The sequence below is a fragment of the Astyanax mexicanus genome, chromosome 19 (assembly GCF_023375975.1).
Source record: "Astyanax mexicanus isolate ESR-SI-001 chromosome 19, AstMex3_surface, whole genome shotgun sequence".
Classification (NCBI taxonomy): Eukaryota; Metazoa; Chordata; class Actinopteri; order Characiformes; family Acestrorhamphidae; genus Astyanax; species Astyanax mexicanus.
Genome location: NC_064426.1, coordinates 38952902 through 38966304, shown reverse-complemented (window position 1 = coordinate 38966304; position 13403 = coordinate 38952902). Strand labels below are relative to the sequence as shown.

Sequence of the window (13403 nt, the reverse complement as noted above, 5' to 3'; positions counted from 1 at the left end):
TTTATTATTAAAGATCATATATCAACATTTTATCTGATTTATTTTAGACCTACTATAATCAATGTTGATTATAGTTTTAGTTGATTTTTGGTTTTATTGTCCATGTCCATGTACTGATATTTTAAAATCGTATGGTCATGAAAATTTGCCTTAAAGGCAAATCATGGAAATGTAATGGTTAAAATGTGTATGAACCCCATTTATAAGACCAATTGGTACTTTTGGCAGTGTGGGCAGTGTGCCAACTCCTGCTGGAAAATGAAATCTGCATCTCCATATATTCATAAAAGTTGTCAGTAACAGAGGGAAGCATGAAGTGCTGTAAGATTTTGTGGGAAAACAAAACTGCACTGACTTTAGACTTGATAATAAAACACAGTGGATCAACACCAGCAGATGACATATCTCTCCAAACCATCACTGATCATCAGTAAATTTTACATTTCATTTGTAAATCAAGGGATCAGAGTCTGGAGGAAGAGTGGAGAGACACACAGTCCAAGCTGCTTGAGGTCTAGCGTGACGTTTCCACAATGATATATATATATATATATATGTATTTTTTTTAATGCACTAGAATTATGGTCATTGTTTTTATTGTTGATGATTATGGCTTGCAGCCAATGAAAACTCAAAAATCAGTGTCTCAAAAAAATAATTAGAATATTATATAAGACCAATTGGTACTTTTGGCAGTGTGCAAAGTCCTGCTGGAAAATGAAATCTGCATCTCCAGTTAATCATGATATATGATCTAATGTACAAGTTTACCCAATGTAGTCTGTTGGGAATGACTACAAACTGACAGTGAGTGTTAGAAACTTGGGGACAATTTACCAAGTTTCCAACAGCAAAAGAATAAACTATATTATATTATATATAAGTCCAGTCAAATCAAAGATACAGTACATTTTGAATTATAGTATATTTTTGGCCACAAATGTAATATTTGAAATATCTAATTTGACTGAGTTCAGACTAATTACGGGTTTAAAGTGTGTAAAACTGCTTTGAGTCAGGGTCAATGGTCTGCTATAAAAAAAATTATGGATCCATTTAAAATTCTTTCAACAGCGGTTAAGAACGATGCTTCATTTAAATACATCTTCAATTAACATCCCAACAGAGTAAATATCTACAGCCCGGGTGCTCCTAAATCACTCGTAATGGGGAAACGGGTGTTTAAGGAGCCAAAGAGCAAACCTCAGGGCTTACAGATCCACACTGGAGGCTTGAGCTTAAGTAAAGCCAGCAGACGTTAATGGATAAATAATCAGCAGACAAAAATGTCAGCAAATGGTTGATGACGGTCTTTTAGAGTAGTGATGAATTTAATCACAGCAGCAAAACTGAGCAGCTTTGGTCTTGACTGACAACTGGAGACACAGGACCAAGAGCTGAAAGAAGGCTAAATTTGATCTATTTTAGTCACCTAAACATAATATTCAATGGAAGCAGATGATAACAAAATTTACATTGACTTCAGTCACCAATTTACCAACACAGAGTTATGCAGATCGTACACCTAACGATTTTCAAGCGATTTCACTGTCGCAGACAAATTTCCAAGATTTCCAGTGTCGGGACAAAAATACAAGAGTGGAGTTGCGGTGTCGTCATCTCAATGGTTCAGTGAAAGCTGTTTATGAGTAAAAGTTTTAGTCAGTATTTTTCTCGTCCTGCATTTAGATAAAATCAACTGTGTTTAATGTTATCTAATATATATATATACAGTTGTGGTCAAAAGTTTACATACACTTGTAAAAAAACATAATGTTATGGCTGTCTTGAGTTTTCAATAAGTTCTACAACTCTTATTTTTCTGTGATAGAGTGATCGGAACACATACATGTTTGTCACAAAAAACAGTCATAAAATTTGGTTCTTTCATAAATTTATTATGGGTCTGCTGAAAATGTCACCAAATCTGCTGGGTCAAAAATATACATACAGCAACAAAATTTGTCAATTTTGGTGATGTAGCGAGTTGTGTCAATCAAATTAGCTTCATGTCATGGCCTCTTCACTTCTTGTAAGTGATTCTGATTGACTACAGCTGTTGACTTCTCATGAGCCCATTTAAATAGGGCTCATTTGACCCAGTGATTAGACTCAGCTACAAAAGCTACAATGGGAAAGTCAAAGGAACTCAGTGTGGATCTGAAAAAGCGAATTATTGACTTGAACAAGTCAGGGAAGTCACTTGGAGCCATTTCAAAGCAGCTACAGGTCCCAAGAGCAACTGTGCAGACAATTATACGCAAGTATAAAGTGCATGGAACAGTTGTGTCACTGCCACGATCAGGAAGAAAACGCAAGCTATCACATGCTGCCGAGAGGAGATTGGTCAGGATGGTCAAGAGTCAACCAAGAATCACCAAGAAGCAGGTCTGCAAGGATTTGGAAGCTGATGGAACACAGGTGTCAGTCTCCACAGTCAAGCGTGTTTTACATCGCCATGGACTGAGAGGCTGCCGTGCAAGAAAGAAGCCCTTGCTCCAGAAAAGGCACCTTAAGACTCGGCTGAAGTTTGCTGCTGATCACATGGACAAAGATAAAACCTTCTGGAGGAAAGTTCTCTGGTCAGACGAAACAAAAATTGAGCTGTTTGGCCACAACACCCAGCAATATGTTTGGAGGAGAAAAGGTGAGGCCTTTAATCCCAGGAACACCATGCCTACTGTCAAGCATGGTGGTGGTAGTATTATGCTCTGGGGATGTTTTGCTGCCAGTGGAACTGGTTCTTTGCAGAAAGTAAATGGGATAATGAAGAAGGAGGATTACCTCCAAATTCTGCAGGAAAACTTAAAACCATCAGCCCGAAGGTTGGGTCTTGGGCGCAGTTGGGTGTTCCAACAAGACAATGACCCAAAACACACATCAAAAGTGGTAAAGGAATGGCTAAACCAGGCTAGAATTAAGGTTTTAGAATGGCCTTCCCAAAGTCCTGACTTAAACCCCATTGAGAACATGTGGACAGTGCTAAAGAAACGGGTTCATGCAAGAAAACCATCACATTTAGCTGAACTGCACCAATTCTGTCAAGAAGAGTGGTCAAACATTCGACCTGAAGCTTGCCAGGAGCTTGTGGATGGCTACCAAAAGCGCCTAGTTGCCGTGAAAATGGCCAAGGGACATGTAACCAAATACTAATGTTGCTGTATGTATATTTTTGACCCAGCAGATTTGGTGACATTTTCAGCAGACCCATAATAAATTTATGAAAGAACCAAATTTTATGACTGTTTTTTGTGACAAACATGTATGTGTTCCGATCACTCTATCACAGAAAAATAAGAGTTGTAGAACTTATTGAAAACTCAAGACAGCCATAACATTATGTTTTTTTACAAGTGTATGTAAACTTTTGACCACAACTGTATATATATATATATATATACATATATTAATATTATAAGTCTTAAGACTCGGCTGACGTAAATAGTGATGTGAACAATACCAACAAGCAATAGCAGAGCTACAGGAAGCCGCACAAATATTTTACATGACTGTTAACATACAATTTAAGAAAGAACACATTTTGCTGTTAATAAGCCTTGTATGGTTCTTACTTTAATATGTACAGTATTTTAAACACAGATAGCCCTTCAAAGTAATTATATTTAATGTTGTTTTATTCTGCACTACTTTGTTTTATTGTACTGAAGATCACCACAGCTAATTGCAGATAATTCTTCTTGAATCTTCAGGAAAAGAAATCATCCTTACTCAAGAGGATGGAGACAGACCTCAGGAGGTGGAAGTTCATTTGTCAGAGCCTGATATCTGCAGAAGAATTATGGACAATGGCATCCAGTTCATATTACCATTAGATAGAAAGATTTTGTGGGTTTTGTCCAGCGACCAGAATCTTCCAGGACTTCTTCTGAAACCAGGCCTTGGACGATTGTAAAGTCTTATTTGGATGATTGTACAGTTAAAAGGTCCTATGACAACAAAACTTTTTCACAAAAGGCATAATGTTTTCTCTAAGGATTTCCATATACTTAAATAAATGTGTTATTCCTTTAAATGCTGCTGGTAGGATGATCTACTCAGTGTATGCTTATGATGCATGAGCAGATCCTTTCTTTCTTCAAACTGTTCACAGAAGACTTCATGAACAGAAGTACAGAGGCTTTACCAGAAGATGCAAACCACTTTTAGCAAGAAGTACAGATACAAGCCTCAGAATGTTGAGACAAGATGTATGGACTGATAAGACAAAGATAAAACTTTACCAGTGTGATGGTAAGGCTAAAGTAGACTGTAATACCTTCTTTCCTGCCCTCTGGAGGTTGTTGTGTTGTTGTTGATGTCATTAACAGTTGTTTTAGAGTCTTTCTTTACGGCACTGCTGTGGTTTTCCTTGGTCTACTTGTTTGACACAAAATAGTACACCAGTGACGACTTTCTTCTTCAGTTGTAAAGACTAAGGCCAATATCTGTGCAGTATTGCATCTTCTCTCAGCTTCAGTAGACAGTTCTCTGGTTTTCATGTTGGTTAATCCTCTAACTATAAATGTACAGTCTACAGAGTCTACAGAAACAAGCATTGAGACATTCAGCGCTGTTTATTTTTTAAATAATAATTTTTTTTAGGACACACCTGTGCAAGAAATCTCACCTGACAGTCCCATGTTCCAGTTTGGTGAGTCAGTAAAGCTTCTTGACGGTGTTTCTCAGCACTGCGGACGCGTAAATAAGACACAAGAGACAACACAGAATTTTCCAAGCCCTCAAATTTATTGAAGAGCAACACTTTCAAGTAAGACTCGACTGCTGCTAGGACATGTCGTGGCCATGCTATATGATTGCTGAGGCAGGGGCTCGCCATGCCCACTGTAGCATACACTTTCACACTAAAATCAAATGGGAAATATACATGGTACTGCATTAAAAAGACAAAATAAAAAGAAAGATAGTTACTGGAAAGGAAAAAAACGAGCTACAATACGATTGGCGTTATACAGTATTAATCATTCGGTACCTTTTTACCCTTGTTTAATTCTTATTAACACTTATTCGTTTCTCCTTTTGATTATTGCTGGCGTTACTCGTGTTTTTCTCCTGACACTTGGCCTGTATTTATATATATATTAAGTAACTCTCTCCTACCATTTCATATTTCTTACACCATCTGATTATATACGATACCGGGACTGGCCGAGAGATTGCACGAGTCAAAAATCAACGAGACGAGTCCATCATTTACTGATTACTGATTCACTGTATATTAGTATGTTTTTTTTTTTTATCTATGCATGCAGTACAACAGCATTTCATCAACGTTTCATTTTGCTTCCTAATATTAAGAGTAAACAAAGGATAGGTAGCTATTTTGAAGACATTCTCTATATGTATGTGTCTGTGTGTGTGTGTGTGGTCAACAGATAATCCTAATGCTAATGATAACGCTAGCCCTGCAGCTGCTTAACAACACAGCTACGGATGTGTGGGCTAATCGTTGCATTTTCTGGCATTCTTTGCCATGAATCTGAGCTGAGGAACTGAGCTGAGATGGCTCTGGTGGGTGTGTTAGCGCAATGCTAACGAACCACTAGCTTTGCTCTGTGTTGATAGTCAGAGAACGTATATCATATGCTCATACCTGTATAAGCCCACGTGTTATCATACTACATAACCAGACCCCTCCCCAGCCCACCCTGTCCCCTCCCAAACCCATAAACCAAACAGAACAGCATGCCTGTGCAAATAACAAACAATCATTTTTTTTTTTACAATACTACAATCCAAAATACTAGGACGTGTTTCGTTTTGTGTCACTGATGCATTGTCTAGAAGTGTACAGAAAGTTACAGTATCTTTAGCGGTCGTTCACTGTGATTCCAGTCAAAGTGGTGAAACCCTGCAAGTCAAAACCACAGATCCGCTGAAAAAAAAAAAAGGAAAAAAAATGAACGAAAAAGGCAACGAAAAGGACATGCTGTTTGGACGTCGTGCGCTGTATATGTGCTAACCTCCTCCTTCACACCCTCCATTCACAGGAACCACAAGCCAAACCTCCATAAAAACTCACTCAAATCTCACTCACAGCTTCATCCAGCATCACGTGACTTAATTACATTGTAATTACACATTCACAATCCAGTTTCATTCCCCTCACATCTCAGATCCTTCCCTCAGACAAAAAAAAATACACTTTTCTTTTCACAGCTTTTAAAAAATCCGAAGGCCTGTGAGAGAATATTTGGTTAGCGGCAGATGTGGACAGACGTAAGGCTTAATAACTTTAAAAAAAAAAACTACATTTCCCACAATGCCCCACCAGTCAACCTCCGAGCCATTCATAATGCTGCATATGCTGCATTCCATTACAAACTCAACTCAAAAAGGATTTAATGTGGGATTTAGAAGGAAATTTTTAACTGGAATCCCAAAAATAGTCAGATTTCTCAGTCGGAAAGAGTTGGAAGAATTGGAAGAGCCTTGCCAAACCTGAGTCAAAAATTCAAGATGGCCGCCAAGCACATTAACAGTTGGTAACAGTAGTAAAAAAAAGCTGTATTACCAGAGCCTCTCCAATTTCTATTTCTCCTGTTATATCAGTAAATGACTGGGAAACACTAGAGGGAGTCTGCCAGTTAGTCCTAAAAGAATGGGAGTGAATGGAGATCAAGGCTAAAAAAGCTAAAAATGTGAGTACTGATACCAATTTTAAAATTGATTCAGATCAATTCAGTGAGCAGCTCTTTTATATTTGCTTCATATTTCTTAAGGATAAAAAAAATGAACTGTAACAATTTCCATCCTATTATCAACATTTTGTTCTAGAAATCAGATCAAAACTAGTTATATGGAACGTAAAACATTAATTTAAGCATATGATTGGTTAAATTACTGGAACAAAGCTGTAGAAGCAAATAATACACTGTTAAAAGAAGCTAGTTTTAGTTTAGTAGTTTTATCTGCAGCACGAACCCTACAGCACTTCTACATTCTTTAGTCTTTAGATTAATGTTTTTCCTAAAGTGGAATTGATAGTGTTTAAATTGATCTCAAATGTTTAATTGAAACAGCCTCAACTCAGCTTTGACGCAAAGCTCCAAACTCCAACATCCGACTCCTGACTTCTGAGGTAAATGGAATGCAGCACTATCCAGACTGCCTTCATTTCTACACTGCAAAAACTGAAATTTTACCAAAAATACAATCCTTTTAAATCTAGTTCAAATATCTGCATTTTGTATTTTTTGCACTCATGTCAGACTTTTTATAAGAACATTCAACGTACTTCTAACTTATTTTTCCTTTTTTTTTAAAGTCACTTAGTCTACTCGAGGTGTACCGTATTTTTCGCACTATAAGGCACACATAAAATTTAATTTATTTTTAATTTTTTCCTAAAAATCATCAGTACGCCTTATAATCCAGTGCACATTATGTATGAATTTTACCAGTCAGTTTGTAAGAAGCAGTAAAGCCACTCACACACACTGAGATACAGCCTCATAGTTTAGTTCTCCAGCAGTATTAGCATTAGCTGCTAACAGTGCTAAGTGCTAGCTCTTTGGCCGTTCGGAGGTGAGTATTATTAGACTGTAGCCTGCTGCTAACCCAGGCTAACACTGCTGGAGCAGCATTAGCATTACCAGCTAACAGCACTAGTTAGCTCTTTAGTCATTCAGAGGGGAGTATATCGGACTGTAGCTTGCTGTTAACCTGGGCTAGCACTGCTGGAGCAGCATTAGCATTACCCGCTAACCCAGCTAAGCGCTAGTTAGCGCTTTCGCTGTTCAGAAGTGAGTGTATTGGACTGTAGCCTTCCCGTATATTGTGTTAAAACAAGCTACTTGGGACAAACCGCTAGCTAATATCTCCCTGGCTTACTGTGTAGCGCTGTCTGGCTAACCTTAGTGGAAATCTGGAAATCTAAGCTTACTGTGGATAAACAAAAGTTTTCATGAGAGAAATCTGTGTAGGTTTAAATGCAGCGCTCATTTTAGTTTAAAAATAATTCTCCTTATAATCCAGTGTGCCTTATAATGCGAAAAATATGGTATATATACCTTTGGCACATATTTCTGCTTGTTTTAAACATTATTTCTTGATGAAAAACACAAAATTGTTAGTTATTTGCTGATTTAAGCAAAAGTATCACCCAATACAATAAGACACTTTTAGTAGATTAGTAGATCAAGTACAAGGAAGTTAGGAATAAGCGAATAACTCATATAATATTATTTTAATAATCTTAAAATGAAAATGCTTAGATATTTAGACTACATTTAAAAGGATTTCACTTGCTAAGATATACAGCTCTGAAAAAAAAATAAGAGAGCACTTCAGTTTCTGAATCAGTTTCTCTGATTTGGCTATTTATAGGTTTATGTTTGAGTAAAATGAACATTGTTGTTTTATTCTATAAACTACAGACAACATTTCTCCCAAATTCCAAATAAAAATATTCTCATTTAGAGCATTTATTTACAGAAAATGAGAAATGGCTGAAATAACCAAAGGAGATGTAGAGCTTTCAGACCTCAAATAATGCAAAGAAAGAGTTCAATATTTATAAAGATTTAAGAGTTCAGAAATCAATATTTGGTGGAATAATCCTGTTTTTTTAATCACAGTTTTTTTCATGCATCTTGGCATCATGTTCTCCTCCACCAGTCTTACACACTGCGTTTTATAACTTTATTCCTTTACTCCTGAGGCAAGCAGTTTGGTGGTTTGATGACTTGTGATCATCCATCTTCCTCTTGATTATATTCCAGATGTTTTAGATTTTTCCAGAGCTGTATGTTTTTGCTGTGTAACCACACACTATACGTTTTGGACATAAATACTATTAAAACAAAAAACAATAAAAAAAAGGAAAAGGCAAGAATAACAAACATTCAGTTTTTTTCAGGAGCTCTACCTGGTTTCTGAGACAAAAATACTGGCTCCAATGTGGGTCGACTCTTAATGCTTATAGGCCGACTTGGCAGGAAAAAAAAATTGAAAAAATAAAAGAGAGAGATAGAGAGAGAGAGAGAGAGAGAGAGAGAGAGAGAGAAAGAGCAACCTTTTTTACGAGTAGGTGAAAGAAAATCAGTTCAATATTGTAATGCCACATATTGTATATTCGTTACATAATGAGTTGAGTGCAGGCACTCAATTGTGTGTAATTCTCTGTACCAAATTCACAGGAATGGCAAAAAGTGCCACATTTGGCTCGGGTCCAGCAACAAATCCAGAGTCTTGCCCAGATTCAGTCCGACAGGCTGAACAGTAGTAGGGACGTGTTAGTGTGTTAAAGTACCTGCGAATCATAATCATCGCAGATTCTTAAAGTTTTTAAAATAATTATTAACATAGGGATCAATATTTGAAGCCAAATGAATCATATATATATATATATTATATATCATACATATATATATACTTTGGTAGAGGGGGACAGGAAGGGGTTATATTTTTGAGGATGTGTGCAGTTTGCCTTTAGTACCATTAGTATTTAAACATCATGCAACCTGCAAACACAGCAACAATTTCACAGCCAAGCTGCTGAAGGTGTAGAGTTTTATGAGTCACAGCCGGTGTTGTTCATGCTTAAGTGTAACAACATACGCTAAAATGAGGGTATCAGCATATACACACGGAAATACTACCGATTATCTGTGCTTCCGTACACAATACATTCGGATTAAAGGACAGACGCAGCCTGCGTTTGTGCACTCCAGGCTCAAGTTCCGTGAGCGACGTGCCGTTCGGATGCGCCGGCCGGCTGGTGAGACAGAAGCACCGCGGAGGACCAATCATAGCTGTTTATCCCAAACTAAAGTTCTGTTCCTTACATTTAAAACAATGACACATTCTGAGGCCACCTCAGTGATCTTATGAAAACAAGAACGACAAAAAAATTAAATAAAATAAGTGTTGCGGGTGTTGGAGGAGCACGGTGTGGAAGAAGAAGAGCAGAGGGAGACAGAAGCTTTCAGAGGATTTTTTTTTGTAGAATCTCAGGAGTAGTGGGTTAAAGTAAGCTAGTTTTGTTTTGTTGCTAAACTAGGAATCAATCAGCACCTTTTGGATGTGATAGAAACTAGTCAATCCACCACAATGGGCCAATCCAGAACAACTGCTGTTAATATGCCTTTCTGGGTAGATCTGATCAGCCACAATGGGTTAATCCAATTAGCTTCAATAGGCTGATTCACCACAATAGACAAATCTGATCTACTACAATGGCCTGGTCCGATTCATTCATGACCAAATGTGCCATAATTGGCTAATCTGATCTACCACAATGTGCTGGTTCAATCTTTAACAATGGGCTGATCCACCACAATATACTAATCTGATCCACCAAAATGGGCTGATTCGATAAGCTACAATGGGTTGATCCAATCCACCACAATGGGCTAATCCGATGTACTACAATTTTTTGATCCTATCCATCACAATGGGCTAATCTGATCTGCCACAATGGGCTAATGCACCATAATAGACAAATCTGATCTACTACAATGGGCTGATCTGATCTGCCATGATTGGCTAATGCACCATAATAGACAAATCTGATATACTACAATGGGCTGACCTGATCTGCCATAATTGGCTAATGCACCATAATAGACAAATCTGATATACTCGATCGAACCTTTAACAAATGGCTGATCTGATCTGCCACAATGGGCTGACCCAATCTGCCTCCATCAGCAGATTCGATCTCCCACAATGGGCTGATCCAATCTACCACAAAGACCTGATCTGATCTGCCACAATGAGCTAATCTGATCTACTATAATGGGCTGATCAAATCCACCTTAATGGGTTAATCCAATCCACCACAATGGGCTGATCCAATCCACTGCAATGGGCTAATCTGGTCTACAAAAATGGGCTAATCTGATCCACCACAAGGAGCCAATCCAATCTGCCACAATGGGCTGATCCGATCCACCACAATGGAATAATCAGAAGTACTACCACAATGTGATGACCCAATTTGCCACAATTGGTCAATCTGATTTATCACAATGAGTTGATCCAATCTACCGCAATGGGTTTATCCAATCTGCCACAATGGGCTAATAAGATTAACTAAAATGGGATTGCCCAATCTGCCACAATTTGTTGATTTGTTTAGCAACATTTGGGTTAACCTGATTCTGATCTGATTCACCACATTTGGGAGATCCACCACTCTGACTAATCAACTTCATTGGGGTGATCTGATCTAAAATAATGTCCTAAAAACACTAACCTAAACCAAGCTTCTGTCTCCCTCGTCTCACTTCCACTCCGATTAAAGACCACAATCTTGGATTAACAGATCCACACAGGTGAAACCAGCACAATGCTGCCACCTGTTGGAGGCTGTTATATCCGTTATATCCACGGTGAAATGAGCAGCACCTGGTAGCATTGGAGAAGGCACCTGCAGGATGCTTCTCATTCACAGCTTTACACCACAACCCCGCTAAATGCTAAAGTGAAGAATTTGAAGACACGGAGAATGATGAGAGAGAGAGAGAGAGAGAGAGAGAGAGAGAGAGCGCCTGCGGTGCGTGAAGACAGTAGACACAGTAGATTCACATGGAGGCTTGAGCTGTAATACTTTCACTTTTTTTTTCACTTTCAATTTCCAACGCTCACAGACTCGGACGGTGCTCAGATCCTGTCCCGCTGGGTCTGTTTCAGTACCTGGAACTGAAGAGGCCGTCACGCTGATTGTTGAAAGCCTCAGCAAGAGGGAGGAGAGGTAGAGATGAGATTTTTATTAGTTTTTTCTTCTGTAAGCGACGGATGAAGATCAGACCAGCGCCGTGAACTGGGTTTGTGAGTCAGGTTTTAAGACGTAAGCCATTCGCGATTTTTTATTTTTATTTTTTTCGAGTGGAGGTGGAGAAGCGATTAAGAGATGCGAACAGGAGGAGGTGCTCTGGAAACACAAGGTTGTAGGGACGCTTTAAGAAGAAAAAAAAAAAAATCCAGCATGCTCCATCCAAAACACTGCTAAAGTGAGGCCTGAAGAGAAGTGCTCCAAAACCTGTGGGCGAGAGGCACAGTGGTGTGTGTGTTCGTAGTTTACAGGAAACAGAGAGGAAGACCTCTTGAAAGCAGTCTCGGACAGAAGGTGGCACGTCTTGCCGAATCATCACTAACGAGAACAAAAGCTCCACCACCGGAGAGCTGTGAGAACTTCATTTCCAAAAGATCTAATGGCCAGGTTGTTCATATTTATACATACACATATACATATATATTTATATATATACGGATATATGTATAACGTGCACCTGTTCTATTGCTTGTCCATGTATTTCTGAGGCACTTGAGTGGACGTTTGCGCTTTTGGCTGAGGCTTGAAGCTGCAGGGTCTCCATAATATACGCTGTACGCTTTTGCTTTCATGCTTTCGTAGACGTGAGTTGGCGTTGAGTCGTGGACGTAAGATGCTCACCATCCATCCCATGCAGCTGATCAGAGCAATGCAGAACTTTGAAGGACTTTGAACACTGACTGCTTCGATTCGTAGACTCAAGGTAGTTCAAGTTCAGTTCAGTTTGAAATCTCAGAAGACGACTGACTCTCAGAGCACGACTGCCAACAAGCAGCAGTTTTTAACAACCACCAACCAACCGCTTCCCAGTCCAGCAGGGGAGACTTTCTACTACGCTTTACATTACGCTTCGTTTCTTCTCTAAAACTCTCGCTGCTCGCTGTCCGTAACACCACTGGCTCTCCGTTCGAACCTCTATCCCCCTCCGTCTTCTCCTCGTCTGCCTCGTCAGTCCGTGTGGTTGTTCACGTGGTTGGGCTGCTGCTGCTGCACCTTGCCGTCTTTCTTCTTGCCTCCCGACGATTTGCCGGTGATGACTTTGTAGCAGCCGCGAGCGATCTTGTACATCCACACCACATTGAGGATGTCCAGCGCCACGCAGGAAACTATCCAAGCCACCTGAGCCCCCAGCCCCAGCCTCTCAAAGGCCGGCGTACCGAACGTGCCGAAGACCTTCGCCCAGTAGGGAGGCATCACGGCGATCCGTACCAGGAAGAAAGCCACGGCCATGGCCACACCGTTAGCCACCACCAGCCGGTGAGATCGAGGGTAGGCCAACACATCGAAAAACCACCTGGAGGAAAGAAAGTGACGGTTAGTTAAGGGTCATACTCTCTTTTCAACCAATACATTTTAATTTTATGACTTTTCCAGGCCTTTGCAGCCAATTTTAATGACCATATGTTTTTTAAAACATCAGTACAGACGTACAGACATGGCAAGAAACAAAAAATTTAAAATCCATGTCAAAAAAAAGGTTATAGTAGGCCTATATCTCACCTAAAATCAATAGAAAACACTTCGAAATGTCACGTTTTACTAGCTGAATAACGTATAAAAGGACCTCAGGTAATGGCAAAAAAAATAATAAGTTATTGTTCATAAA

At 39.2% G+C, this 13403-nt stretch overlaps 1 protein-coding gene across 2 annotated transcripts in view; it reads right to left on the bottom strand.

Moving 5' to 3' along the window:
- Positions 1–4724: 4724 nt before the first annotated feature.
- Positions 4725–13403, bottom strand: part of tlcd4b (TLC domain containing 4b) — a 45073-nt gene continuing 36394 nt past the window's right edge. The window contains exons 7-8 of one of the 2 annotated variants that reach the window (XR_007427095.1): positions 10553–13091; positions 4725–10488 (exon numbers count right to left, since the gene is read on the bottom strand). Coding sequence is in view for 1 of the 2 variants with exons in the window: in XM_022664963.2 (XP_022520684.2) it covers positions 12746–13091 (346 nt within the window). In the remaining variant the exon portion in view is untranslated. Of the gene's footprint in view, positions 13092–13403 lie in introns of both variants that reach the window. The other variant, XM_022664963.2, reaches the window with a different exon arrangement.